General features: G+C 42.7%; 1 protein-coding gene across 1 annotated transcript in view; it reads right to left on the bottom strand.

The window, feature by feature from the left end:
* Positions 1-12445, bottom strand: part of SORCS3 (sortilin related VPS10 domain containing receptor 3) — a 616572-nt gene that overhangs the window by 345844 nt on the left and 258283 nt on the right. Inside the window, exon 3 of the mRNA XM_003922497.3 lies at positions 1799-1898. Coding sequence (XP_003922546.2) covers positions 1799-1898 — 100 coding nt within the window. The remainder of the gene's footprint in view (positions 1-1798; positions 1899-12445) is intronic.

The following is a 12445-nucleotide window of genomic DNA, read 5'->3' as shown; positions in this document are numbered from 1 at the left end:
ATATGTGGAATCTAAAAAAGTTAAATCTCAGAATTAGATAATAGAATGGTGGTTACCAGCGGCTGAGTGGTTAAAGGGGAGGCAATGTTTGGGAGATGTTGGTCAAAAAATATAAAATTACAGTTATATAGGAGGAATAAGTTCAAGATATCTATTGTAGAGTATGATTACTATAGTTAATGGCAATATATTGTTTTCTTGAAAAATGATAAGAAAGTAAGTATTAAGTATTCTCACCACAAAATGATAACTATGTGAGTTACTGCATTTGTTAATTAGCTAGAATTAACTACTCCACAATGCATATGTACTTCAAAACATTATGTTGTACAATATAAATATATACAATGTTAAACGTTAATTTAAAAATAAGCAAATTAAAAGAAACTATTAATAACCACTCGTCTAGGTGAAATCTGTGCTTTCTTCTAGCTATAAATCCAGTAATTCAAATAACAATACTGATAAATGTGAAAATGACAATGCTTTGGGACAAAGAAAAAAGAAACTACTCAACTAAAACCAGTAACAGGTGCCTACACAGCCACCCTGATGATGACGGGTTTGGCACTTGGCTAGTAGGCACAGTCTAGGGCCTGGGAGCCCCTACAGCTAACTGGATCCTTCAGTTATCTATCATTAATGCTGAACCAGAAGCCAACAATTCTGCTTCCTCCCTTTGCTAGGTGTACTTAGGGGCACTGGAGGTGGAGGTGAGGAGAAAGTCTATGCATACACATTATGCTGCTAAGGGCTCAGAGCAAAGCTGCTCCACTCTGAGCCGGTCATAATTCTCAGCCACAGCTTGGACTCCACCATGTTAGAAGTCAGAGATATCCATGCAATGGTTTGAAGCTCAATCCTGAGCTTACCTGGAGGAAAAAAGCACTGGCAAAACCACTAGGCAATGGAAATCAGATTGCAAGTGGAGAGCTTGGTGGAACCGTTGCTTTGTTTTTAGCCTTTTAGAAATATTAAAATGACCTTTAATGTAGTCATTTTGGTGCATTTATTTGAATCATGTCTGCCTAAGTCTCTAAACAGCAGTGCTTTCTTAGCTGGAGAAAGAGCATGTCTCCCAAAAGATAATACATAGTGCAGTGTTTGTTTTCTAAAACTGACCATTGTTCCATAGAATCCAGGCCTCCCCCTCCTCCCAGTAGATTTCCATGGCCAAGGTCTGACCTTAGATGATTTCATCCTAGCTGCTAATTCAAGAGGCAAGCAGAGAAGCAGAGGTGCCAGAGGAGCCGGGTCTACCCTCTGCCTCAGAAGCAGCTCAGGATCAAGTTGAAGAAGCCAGGAGCTGTCTTTTCTTCACATGGCAGAAACAATCTCCCTGGGAATAAGGGGTTCTCAAAAAATGTACCAGCAAGAGGAAGGCAGTGGAAAGACTCAACTCTGAAGTTGAGCAAACCCATGCTCACATTCTAGATCTGTTACTTACCACCATCTGATTCAGGGCAGGAAGTTACTTCACCTCCCTGAGCTGCTTTTCTTGCAAAATGAGGACAATAATAATTTCTATCCCATAGATTCATTGTGAGGATAAATGAGATAAGACGTTGGTACATACTTTTACTGGTGGCATTACTACCACTGCTGCTGTCACTACTATTATTATTATTAATATCAAGGCTGTTGTTAGAATTACAAACGGCGTTTGTGAAGTTCCCAGCATATAAACCAGGCCTCTGTAAGTAACTCCATGACTACTGAGTTTTTTCCTGAACTGCTGGCCCTACTCAGCATGGCTACCCAGCAGGAGTGCTCAGGACCTACCGACCCAGCCTCTTACCTTCCTTTTGTTGGTGGGATTGACATAGAGGTAACTGAGGACAGTCTTCAAACCCACTTTGTCATTCAGCTTTTCATAGGTGGTACCATAATCTGTAGACCTGCAGGTAAAAGAGAAAAAGAAAAGAGAGATCGTTTTATCAACGGGCAGCTATGTCTAAAGGAAAACCAGGGTCTCCCCTGACCGACCTGCACCTTTCTTCCCAAACACCAAATCGCTTGAGTGCTTCAAGTGATCTTCAGAGACAGAAAGCCCCATTAATTTTAGAAGAGCAATTAGACTAATGCATCTGCTTACTACCTAAGTGTGCTTCCCTTTGCTCCCAGCCTTTCTCAGAGACCTACTTTTTTGCCCTTTGTGAAGTTGTTTGGTGAAAGGAGCTGCTGGAGACTGCCTGACTCTCATGCTGCTCAGCCCCGCACCCGACCCCGGCTCTATGTGGAGCTGTGGAAGCGCACAAGTTCCCACCAACAGACTCTCTGTACCGGAGTTGTGTGTGGAGGCCATGGGAGAGTGACCAGGCTGTCTCCTGAGGTCACCAGGGTACAATCAACTTCATACCCACTCTATTGAGCCTGAAGCAAGCTACCCTTGGAGGAGCAGGAAGTGCCCAGAGAACTTATAGGGTTCAATGGCTAAATGAGACCACACCAGGCAGAGGGTTGGATGCTTTACACAGGGACAATGATGTGGGTGTGTCCAGGGAGAAAAGCCTGTGACACTGGGCTGCTTACGGCAGGGGCGGGGGGTGAGGGGATGTTCATCATTCCAATGATCTCACCAGCTACTTGCCCCTCCTTTCCAGCACACTGACCTATACCGAAAACAGCAGCAGACGCTCCTTTTTTTCCATCCAGCCTTCCATGATGGAGGAGGGAGAGAGGGTGCCAAACAGTGGGATTTAAGTAGTTGACCGCCCTGCCATACTGTTCACCTGTCCCCAAACTCTGCCTCACAGAGACCTCCCTCCCTTTTTCCATCACCTGTATCATCAGTTATCACCTCTTCTTTCTGTCATCACCATCCTTGGCTAGACTTGCAAAACTTCTCCAACTCAGGCTTTAGAAGGGACAGAGGTCAATGCATTTTCTCTGTAGTCAACTGACCTTGTAGGAGCCTGAAATCTGCCACAGTCTCAGTTCCAAACTCTGGCTCTGAGCCTTGCTTTGAACTGGCATTTGACACCCTAGTAACTAACAGCCCCAACCTTTGATTTGAGCTTTTATCCACCTTCTAATGATAATCAGTGCTTCCCTGGTCCACAGCTTAGCTTCAGAAGCTTAGTATTTAAAACTACATAATAACGTTTTTTCTTTTTTCTAAGAGACAGGCTCTCACTCTGTTGCCTACCCTGGATGGAGTATAGCGACACCATTACAGCATCACATCAGCCTTGATTCCTTGGCTCAAGTCATCCTCAGACCTCAGCCTCTTTCCTGATGTGAGGACCCTTAAGAGTCACTCCCATCCCCATCCCCATCATCATCCAAGCTGGAAGATTCCTAGTCCCTGGGCCCAGTGCAAACACCCACCTGCACCTTCTCTGTGAAAGCTTCTCTAGCCCTCTTCCCAATCACTGCTCATCTCTTTTCTATACCAGAACAAATTTCCCCCTCCTCAGGCACCCAAGGCACACTGTACATGCCTCTTCTCTAACTCTTCAATAGTATCATGATTAATTTCCGTATGTTCTGCTTCCCAACCACAATGTAAGCTCCTCAAACAAGGAACCTCACAAAACTTCCTTCATAAGAGAAAAGAACATGAACTTTGGGTGTCGCAAAATCTCTGTTTCATTCCTCTATCTATAGATCTCTGGTTGCATGACCATGCACAAGTTATTTACCCTGCTGAGGCCTCAGGCTTCTTATCTGAAGATTAAAGATGCTTGGCATGGTGGCTCATGCCTGTAATCCCAGCACTTTGGGTGGCCAAGATGGGCAGATCACCTGAGGTCAGGAGTTTGAGACCAGCCTGGCCAACATAGTGAAACCCCACCTCTACTAAAAATTAGCCAGGCATGATGATATGTGCCTGTAGTTACAGCTCAGAGGCTAAGGCAGAAGAATCACTTGAACCTGGGAGGCCAAAGTTGGAGTGAGCCGAGATCATGCCACTGCACTCCAGCCTGACTGGCAGAGCGAGAATCTGTCTCCAAAAAAAAAAAAAAAAAATGGGGATAATTTAGTCTCATGAGGTATTTGTGATGTCACAAAAATATAACACATGGGAAACCTCCTAACAGAATGCAGTATGCTAAAATGTTAAAAAATAAAAAAAAGTGAAGAGGCATTCATTCATTTCTCCTTTCTCCAAAATGTACAGGACAAAGTTTTACACATTACACACACTCAGCATGTTTACTGAATAAACAAATTGTCAATTTTTCAAACCCTTCCCTAGGCTACTGGCTCCACATGGTCATCAGTTATGTTAACTTTAATCATCAGTCCCCAAAAAGCTGACTTCTTATTCTCTGTCTCTTGTCTACCGCAGGCACGGAAGCTCTGGAAATAGCTCTGAATCTCTCTCCTCGCCTTATCTCTAGAACCCAGATCAGTCTCCAAGTCATAATGATTCTATTTCCTAAATAACTTAGATCCCTTGTATTCTTTCCATCTTCACATCAGCGCTGTGGCTCATACATCATCATGTTTGCAACAATCCCCCAATTTGATGCTCTTCTTCTATTCTTCTCCCTCCCCAACCCATCATCCTTGCTGTTACCAGGTTATCTTTCTACCAACCAGATCTCTCCACCTCGCTCCTTGGTAGTAATCACCCGCTGGAATCAGTCAAGCTGCATCTTCCAAGCTAAATCTTATAAAATCTGGCTTCAACCTCCCTTTCTGGACCCATTCCCAGCCACTTGCTCCTCTGCTCCTTTCTCTCCAGCCTCACTAAACTTTCCTGAGCATGTCTTACATTTTCACTGCCCTCTGCTTCTGTACCCATCATCCCCTTGTCTGCACTATCCATCCCTATTTCCTCTACTTGGTGAATTTTCCTCTAACCCTCAACATCTAACTCCAGCATCACTCTTTTTCCAGCTTTCCTGGGGGGAAATAATCACAATCTCCTTTGTGGTCCCATACTATCTTGTACATATTTCTATTTTAGCATTTATCCTATTGGTTTGGCTATACTGTCCTTATTCTGGGACTTCTTCCTTGATTGTAACTCCTTGAAGATAAGAACCATTTTTAAAATTTATTTATTTATTTATTTATTATCTTTATACTTTAAGTTCTGGGGTATATATGCAGAACATACAGGTTTGTTACATAGGTATACATGTGCCATGGTGGTTTGCTGCATCCATCACCCCATCATCTATATGACCATCAAAGACAGACTGGATAAAGAAAATGTAGCACATACACGCCATGGAACACAATGCAGCCATAAAAAGGGATGAGTTCATGTCCTTTACAAGGACATGGACAAAGCCGGAAACCATCATTCTCAGCAAACTGACACAAGAGCAGAAAACCAAACACTGCATGTTCTCACTCATAAGTGGGTGTTGAACAATGAGAACCCATGGACACAGGAAGGGGAACAAGAACCATTTTTTATAATAGCTCCAGTGTCTTTTACCATGTCTAGTACAAAGCAGGTGCAAATGTATTAGTTTTTGTATTGTTCTGTCTTTATTTGTAAAAATAAATGGAAGAATGAGCTTATCCTTACCAACTCACAAGTTTTTAACCAACTATTGATGTCTATTGGTAACTCAACACACAGCAAAAATTACGTAGAAAATATGCTGAGGCTTTGGATGCTAGCACAACAGTGCAGATGCTACAGTCTAGCAAGGTCTTGTGCCAGGGAAAGGTCTGTAATTCATTTGTACTAGAATTAAAGTTAAATAACAAATCACCTCGAGCAACTATCCTAGGCAGTGCAAGAGTGGAGATGGACCAGGATCTCTAGAGGCTGTCATTTGCATTTTTATTAATCCAAGTAAAATATTTTATAGAGCTAATTACTTCTTAATTCTACACTCTTGAAGGCATAAAGGCAGCATGGTGTGGAGAAAGAACATTGAAGCTGAAGCCTAGAAGTAGAGAGTCCAGAGCTGATTTTTGAACGCACTCAACGTGTTTCCCTGGGCAAGCCACTTTTCGAAGCCAGTTAAAGAAAAAATTATTCTGACACTGGTTAAAATGATAAAGTAAAGTTTATTCAGGACTACTGCACTATGTATAAGCACTACTGCAATGGGATTTTGCAGTAGGGGAAAGACACAGGGCTCAATAGAACAAGGAAAAGTAGGAATTTTTGATAAGGGGCAGAGTAGAGGTCAGTGGATAAAAAATTACTAGCAGGGAAGGATAATTATTTGCTAAACTGATCTAACAAGATTCTTTCTGAATAAAAGTCAGGGTTATCAGATATTACCTAGATTATAGTGGAAGATGAGGACTTTGATTAGAAACAGAGGCTGGGAGATGCTGGCTAACCTGACTTACAGGGATTCATGTTAAAAATTGGGCTCTTGATAACATGCTCAAGGAGGGAGCCTAGTTTAAATAGAGCTCAGAGGACTCTAACTCAAGTTTGCTTAAGGAGAGCATCTTTGTCAAGCTCCATTCCATCATTAACATGAGAGGTCTCACTTACATAACCCTAAGGTCTCTTGTGGACCTTAAATTTTATTAAACCACCAACACAATGATAAGTTGTTTTCCAACTAGCATCTTTTCTTCATACTATCTATAACAAAAATCTTAGAAGAGCTAAATTCTCAGGGCTCGCTGTAGGACTGATGGAAGTCACAACAAACTTCCTTCCTGAATTCAAATAACTCTTACGAAAGATAGTACGCTTATCACCACACAAGGTCTCACTTTAACTGGCTGCATAACAGATTAACACTGACTTTGCTATTTTCCAAAAGTGGCTGCTGAAAGGAGGGACTTCCCAACAAAAGACACCCTCTATGTCTCAGCCTCCTCCATGCCTCTGGCAGGTTCTGCTCATTTGGTCTGAAAGGAACAAGTACCATTTGATGAAGATACCTCAGGGAGCCAGCGAGCCTGTGAAACCAACAGTGCCCTCAACTCTGTCCTTTCCAGGATGGCCGCTGCACACTGCCCTGACCACAGAATTCTATGGGCCCACTTGGCCTGGGGTGAAGGGCAAATGGTAAAGAGATCTCAGCCCCATTACCAGAGACAGCTATGCTGGCAGAACTTGCTCTTATAAGAAAGCAGGCCATCCTCTCTATGATTCCAGACACCAGCCAGTAGGGTCACTTAGAGAAAACAGGCTCATCTCATCAATTTTAAAGCGAGCCTCTCAAATCTCGACACTAGGTTCATAAGACTAAAATGTTCAGAACACTGGAACCATGACACCTATGTGCTAAGCTGGCCATGGGCCTGGCACTCTGCCAGTTACCATTCAGAATTGTTCAGTGCATACAGCTAGCCTGGAAGGCAGCACATGAGGTGAGTGTAGCCACGGGGCTCTGGCTCCCATGCCCTCGCTCCAGTTATCCCAACCCCACTCCACTGTCATGTATGTGTGCACACAAGTGTGGGTGTGTGTCTCTCTCTCCCGTGTTCTTTTTTTCTTATGAATTATTTCCAGCACACAGGAAAACACAATGCAATGCCAATCATTTGGCCATTATTAGATTTAACAAGTGTTTGTGTGCATAAACGACATATAATCTTTTTGAGTGTTTTTATAGGTGTCTAAGCGTTATCACCGAAGGATATTACGTTCCGCAGCTTGCTTATTTCACCCAATATTCAGCTTGTGAGATGTATTTGTGTTACACACCTAGCCTTCAATCACTCACTTTAACTGCTATTAGTGTTTCAGCTTATGAATAAACCACTGTTTACCCTTTCAAACCACTGAGAAGTAATTTTGCTTTTTTTTTTCCTTCTAAAATTTGCTATTATAAACAATGTTACAATGAACATTCTTAGATGTAGCTTTTTGTGTATTTGCGAAGATTTTCTGGGGTGACATCTCCATGTGGAGTAACTGGGTCACCTCTAGGCATAACTTCTACTTCACGGGCTATGGACAACATCATCTCCAAAGAAACACCGCTCCTTGGCCTCACCACCTGCTCATCATCTGGCAGGTCCTGCCAGCTACCTATTACTCGCGCTACTCTCCAGGTACTTGACGCCGAGTGACAGACTAGGCATCTTCCCTCTTCAACTTTCCAGAGATGCTCCAGACTACTCTATGTCATCAACTCCCAGTCTGAGTCCTGAAACTGTTCACTGAGTTTTTGTGTCATCTGGAGGCATTCAGAAGGACTTAGTGTGGACTGATACATTGCGGAAGGAACGCCCAGACTGATCTGCCAGACACTTGGTCATTCCCCCAGGGCTACTCTCCCACTGACAATTTCAGGAGTGCTGGTGTGAGTTATTGTATGCCTTTTATCTACCCAGCAAGCTCCCACTCCTCTAGTGAACTTCTAGGGGAGAGGCTAGTGGAAATAAGCATATGGGCTACTATTTTAAAAGAAAAAAAAAACAGAAAAGACAATCATCCAATCAACACAGCCAAGTCAACCTCTCAGTAGAGCCGAACGGCAGCTCAACCTCCCTGTCCTAATGCCCCGTTCTGGCCAGAAACAGGAACTCTGCCAGCTCTCACAGGGCCATCTGATATTCTGGATCTGGGTGAGCACATGGCTTTCCTTATCCAGTCAGCACCTTCTCCTGGTGTTTACCACCGTGGTCCTCAGCCTTCTCATTTCCTCTCCTCTTCTTGCCCCTGAGCTCTGTGAAACTAGGGATCATTACCCCTGGCATATTTCACCAGTCAGAAGTCATCACCTCAGTGGCTTGCCTTCTGAGGGATACGATCTAAAACTGGCCAAAAACCACAACTGTGGTTGTTCCTTTCCTGTTAGCAATTGTTGCTTCGCCTTGTTTGGTTCATTCCTTTGCATACATCTATCAATCATGGCATCTGCCATGGGCTAGGCACTGTGCTTTGCTTCACCTTTGTGGCTATTTCAAGTAGCTCTGGCTCAACTTGGCAAACTTTTTTTTTTCCTGTAAAACAGCCAGATAGTAAATATTTTGGGGTTTGCGAACCTCCACCACAACTACACAACTCTGCCCTTTTGCTGCTCCAAACAAGCCAAGCACAATAGGAAAATGAAAGGGTGCTTTCGCAAAAGCAGGAGGGGTGTGATTTGGTGGTGCTGTTCTAGCCGATATCAGCTAGAAGTAGAGAATATCAGCCTCTACCTCTATCCCAGCCCCCAGTCATGTTCTCACCCTGCTTTTGTCTATAAGACAACTTCTCAAGAGTCCTGCCTGGATCTTCAATGCTCTACAGCATCCTTCCCTGCCTGGCTGCCACACCAGGTCAAACATCTGCTTCTGTCTGGTATTCAAGGCCTTTGTAGTTCACCTGATTTGCCTTCCATTCCCCCCTCCTCAAGGACAGCCATTGTCCAGATTGTCTCCTTTTTTATTCCCAGCTCCAGTACTCATTGTACTACAAAGATCTTTCCTATAATTCCCACCCACACCCTCCTCTGCATTTATATCAATTGCACCTAGGAGTGCCCTATTTATTCTCTGAATATACATACGTGCTTTTGATCTTTTCAGCAATTGCCAAAAGCTTCTTAGAACAATAACAAATGAAATTTCTAAAAAATGTTCTTAAAGTACAGAGCACAGTTCTACATAAAGAAAACAAAACTGGAGGAGTACAAAGACAACTGGACTCAGAGCCAGAATTAGCTGTGCAAGCTTTTCATTCCTCTGCACCTCAGCTCAGACAATAGGGTTGTTGTTATTCAGATTCAATGAAGAGTAATAAGATACCTAGCCCAGCATCTGCTAAAAGCCCTTGTTCCATAAATGCTTACGGCTGTCATTTTAATGAATTCCCGACTGTATTGTCCTCAAGGGAAATCACCTTGTTTTCTTTGTCTTGATTTATACTGCTTATGCTTAATAGGGGTGAGGCATATGGATACCCAATAAATCATTAAAGGATCTATAGCCACTGTTTCCAATCATCACTGTGAGTGGATGACAAGACCCAGTTGCCTGGAGAATCAGAAGATAGAACTATGGTTCCATGTGCCAGGCCTTGGGGAGCATCCACTAGCAGTTCCTTCGGGTATACTCCACTGAGATACACCAAGGACTGTCAACAATCAAAGCCCATACGCTATTAGGTGCTCTGATATGTGGCGAACCACAGCCCACTCCAAGGTCAGGGTCAGGAGTTCCCACAGCACAGCTCCAGACCAAAAGCTGCTCAGAGAATTGTTGTGATGAAAAAGCATCGATGTTCCCCTCTGGCCTGTTCCACTCCTCATCTTAGGGCCAGTGCCCAAAGCCACATTAATCTGTATCTTTGCAATGGCAGAAGCCCAGCCTGACCACAAATAACCATCCAGATAACTAATTTCAGACCTCAAGCCAAAAGTCAGTCATTTAAATAGCTTTATTCTGCAAGTGGGTATTGCCTCACCCTCTGCTTCAGAAACTCCACGGTCAGGATTATGCCAGTGCAGAAGCTTATACAACTCTCCCTGACCTCTTCTTATTACCCGACTCCTGAGCTGTATTGTCTAGTCTCACAAAGAGAGACACAATGATACAGGATAATTAATTCATCTCTATTTCCTCCTGCTCCCACTATTTGAATGAAAGCCATCACAGGTTCTAAATGCAGAAAATTGGAAGTTAGCTGTCTGGAGAATAGTCATGCAGAATTCATGGTTTAGATCAGATAAGCTATAGATCCATCAGCAGCAGCATCCCAGCACATGTTTCAGCTAGGACAGAGGCGTAAGTATGTGGGGTTAGATCAACATTCAGATCTTCAGTTTCTTTCTTTCTCTTTTTTTTTCTTGCTGTGAACACATTAGTTCTCACTGAAGACCCTCAGTTCAGATAATAGGGGGCTAGGTTGTTATATTTAGGTTGTTATATTTAGGTTTTAAAATGCCAGAAAATCCAACCTATCAGCCAAAAGACGTATTTGTATCATGCAGGTAAGGGAAGGAAAGAAGCCCTCCAGTATCTCTGTTGGTATGAACATAATTGAATAACAATCATCAGGGAAAGGCTAAAGAGAACATATTAGACACATACACACACAAACACACACACACACACACACACACACACACACACACACTACTATACAGCAGCATTCAAGAGTAAAACAGATATCAGAGTTACTGACCTGAAAAGTCTCTAAAACACAATACTAAATATATTACACACACAGTATATCCAGATACAACAAAGCAATAAATTTCCATTAAGTTTATAAGTGTGTAAACAAATACATATAAAATCTAGTGGAAAATACCAAAAAAAAAATCTACTAATAGTTACCACTGGATAGGGAACCAGGGTGGGCTAGGGTGGTATAGCTAGAAGGACTTGAGTTTACCTGTAATGTTGAGATATTTTCAAACAAAAATGTATCCAAGTATCACTAATGCGTTAAAAATTATAGCAATAAGGTGATTGTTACCAAACAGTCACAATGTTAATCAGCAAACAAATCAACACATCTGTAAGAGAACCCCTTTACAAATAAGCTTCTGCATTCAAAAAGGCACATCAACAGAATCATAAGAGGATTCATTTCAGAGTCGAGCAGATTTGGATTCAAATCCAGTCTGTGGAGCCTGAGGCTAATTACATAAGTCTCATGTTTCATATCTGCTCAATGGGAATATTAATGTTGCCATCTTAGGATTTTTGTGAAGCTTATATAGCCCTAATATCAGAGGGTTCACTTTGCTGTCAGTTGTTGGGCAACACCATGGTAAACCAACAATATTGTCACTGGAGGAGAAATTGCCTCATACATTTCTGGGCAAATGGCAGCTGTAGTATAGTTACATAACCCCCAGTGGATAGGCTAATGCTGTCTCATTCTCACCATATCAGCATTAAGCTACCAAAAGACACATGAGAAGATGGGGGGAGGGGCTGCTACACGTAATCAAAGATAGCCTCCAGCAGGTGGCCAACACTTACAAATTAAAGTCTAGGGAAAACAGACCCAACTTTTCCACTAAGTTTTCCTGGGGAAAAAAAAATAATGAGGCCCATACTAGCAGGTGCTGAACAGTTTTAGCAAGGCATCTCTGTCTAAAAAAATAAAGATGTTTATCATTTCTCTGTAAAATTACATACAGCCAGTCAGGGCCCTGTGACATGTGTACAATTATGTCTGTTTGGGGACATCCAGAAACCTCCAGGATAAAATGTGCAGCCGCCTAATGGAAGAATGTGAATAAATGGAGAGCTTTCAGACCATCTTCCTACCCTCAAGAAACTAAATTCCGGGTCCCACTCATATTTAAATATTTTCCTTCTCAGTAATAAGCACAATGCCTTGCACACGGAAGGCACTCGATGCTTTCATTAATCACTTTATCAATTAATGCAAGTTTCTCCTCTCCCAACGTCTTCAGTCTGGGAGAGAAGAGATTATCTCCTTCTGCTGCCATCCTCTCCCATGGAGCCTCTCATCTCACCTGCCTCTGCTTTCCCAGTGTTCAGCATCTTTGTCATCCTCAGAGAGCACCGTATCTGCTTTCTGGGACAACATCTTTTTCTCTTTTCTGCTGTTATTTTATGCCATCATTTAACTTTTTGTCCATGACACTTC

The sequence above is a fragment of the Saimiri boliviensis genome, chromosome 12 (assembly GCF_048565385.1).
Source record: "Saimiri boliviensis isolate mSaiBol1 chromosome 12, mSaiBol1.pri, whole genome shotgun sequence".
Classification (NCBI taxonomy): Eukaryota; Metazoa; Chordata; class Mammalia; order Primates; family Cebidae; genus Saimiri; species Saimiri boliviensis.
The sequence above is the reverse complement of the archived record's forward strand: the minus strand, read 5'-3'. Positions and strand labels throughout refer to the sequence as shown.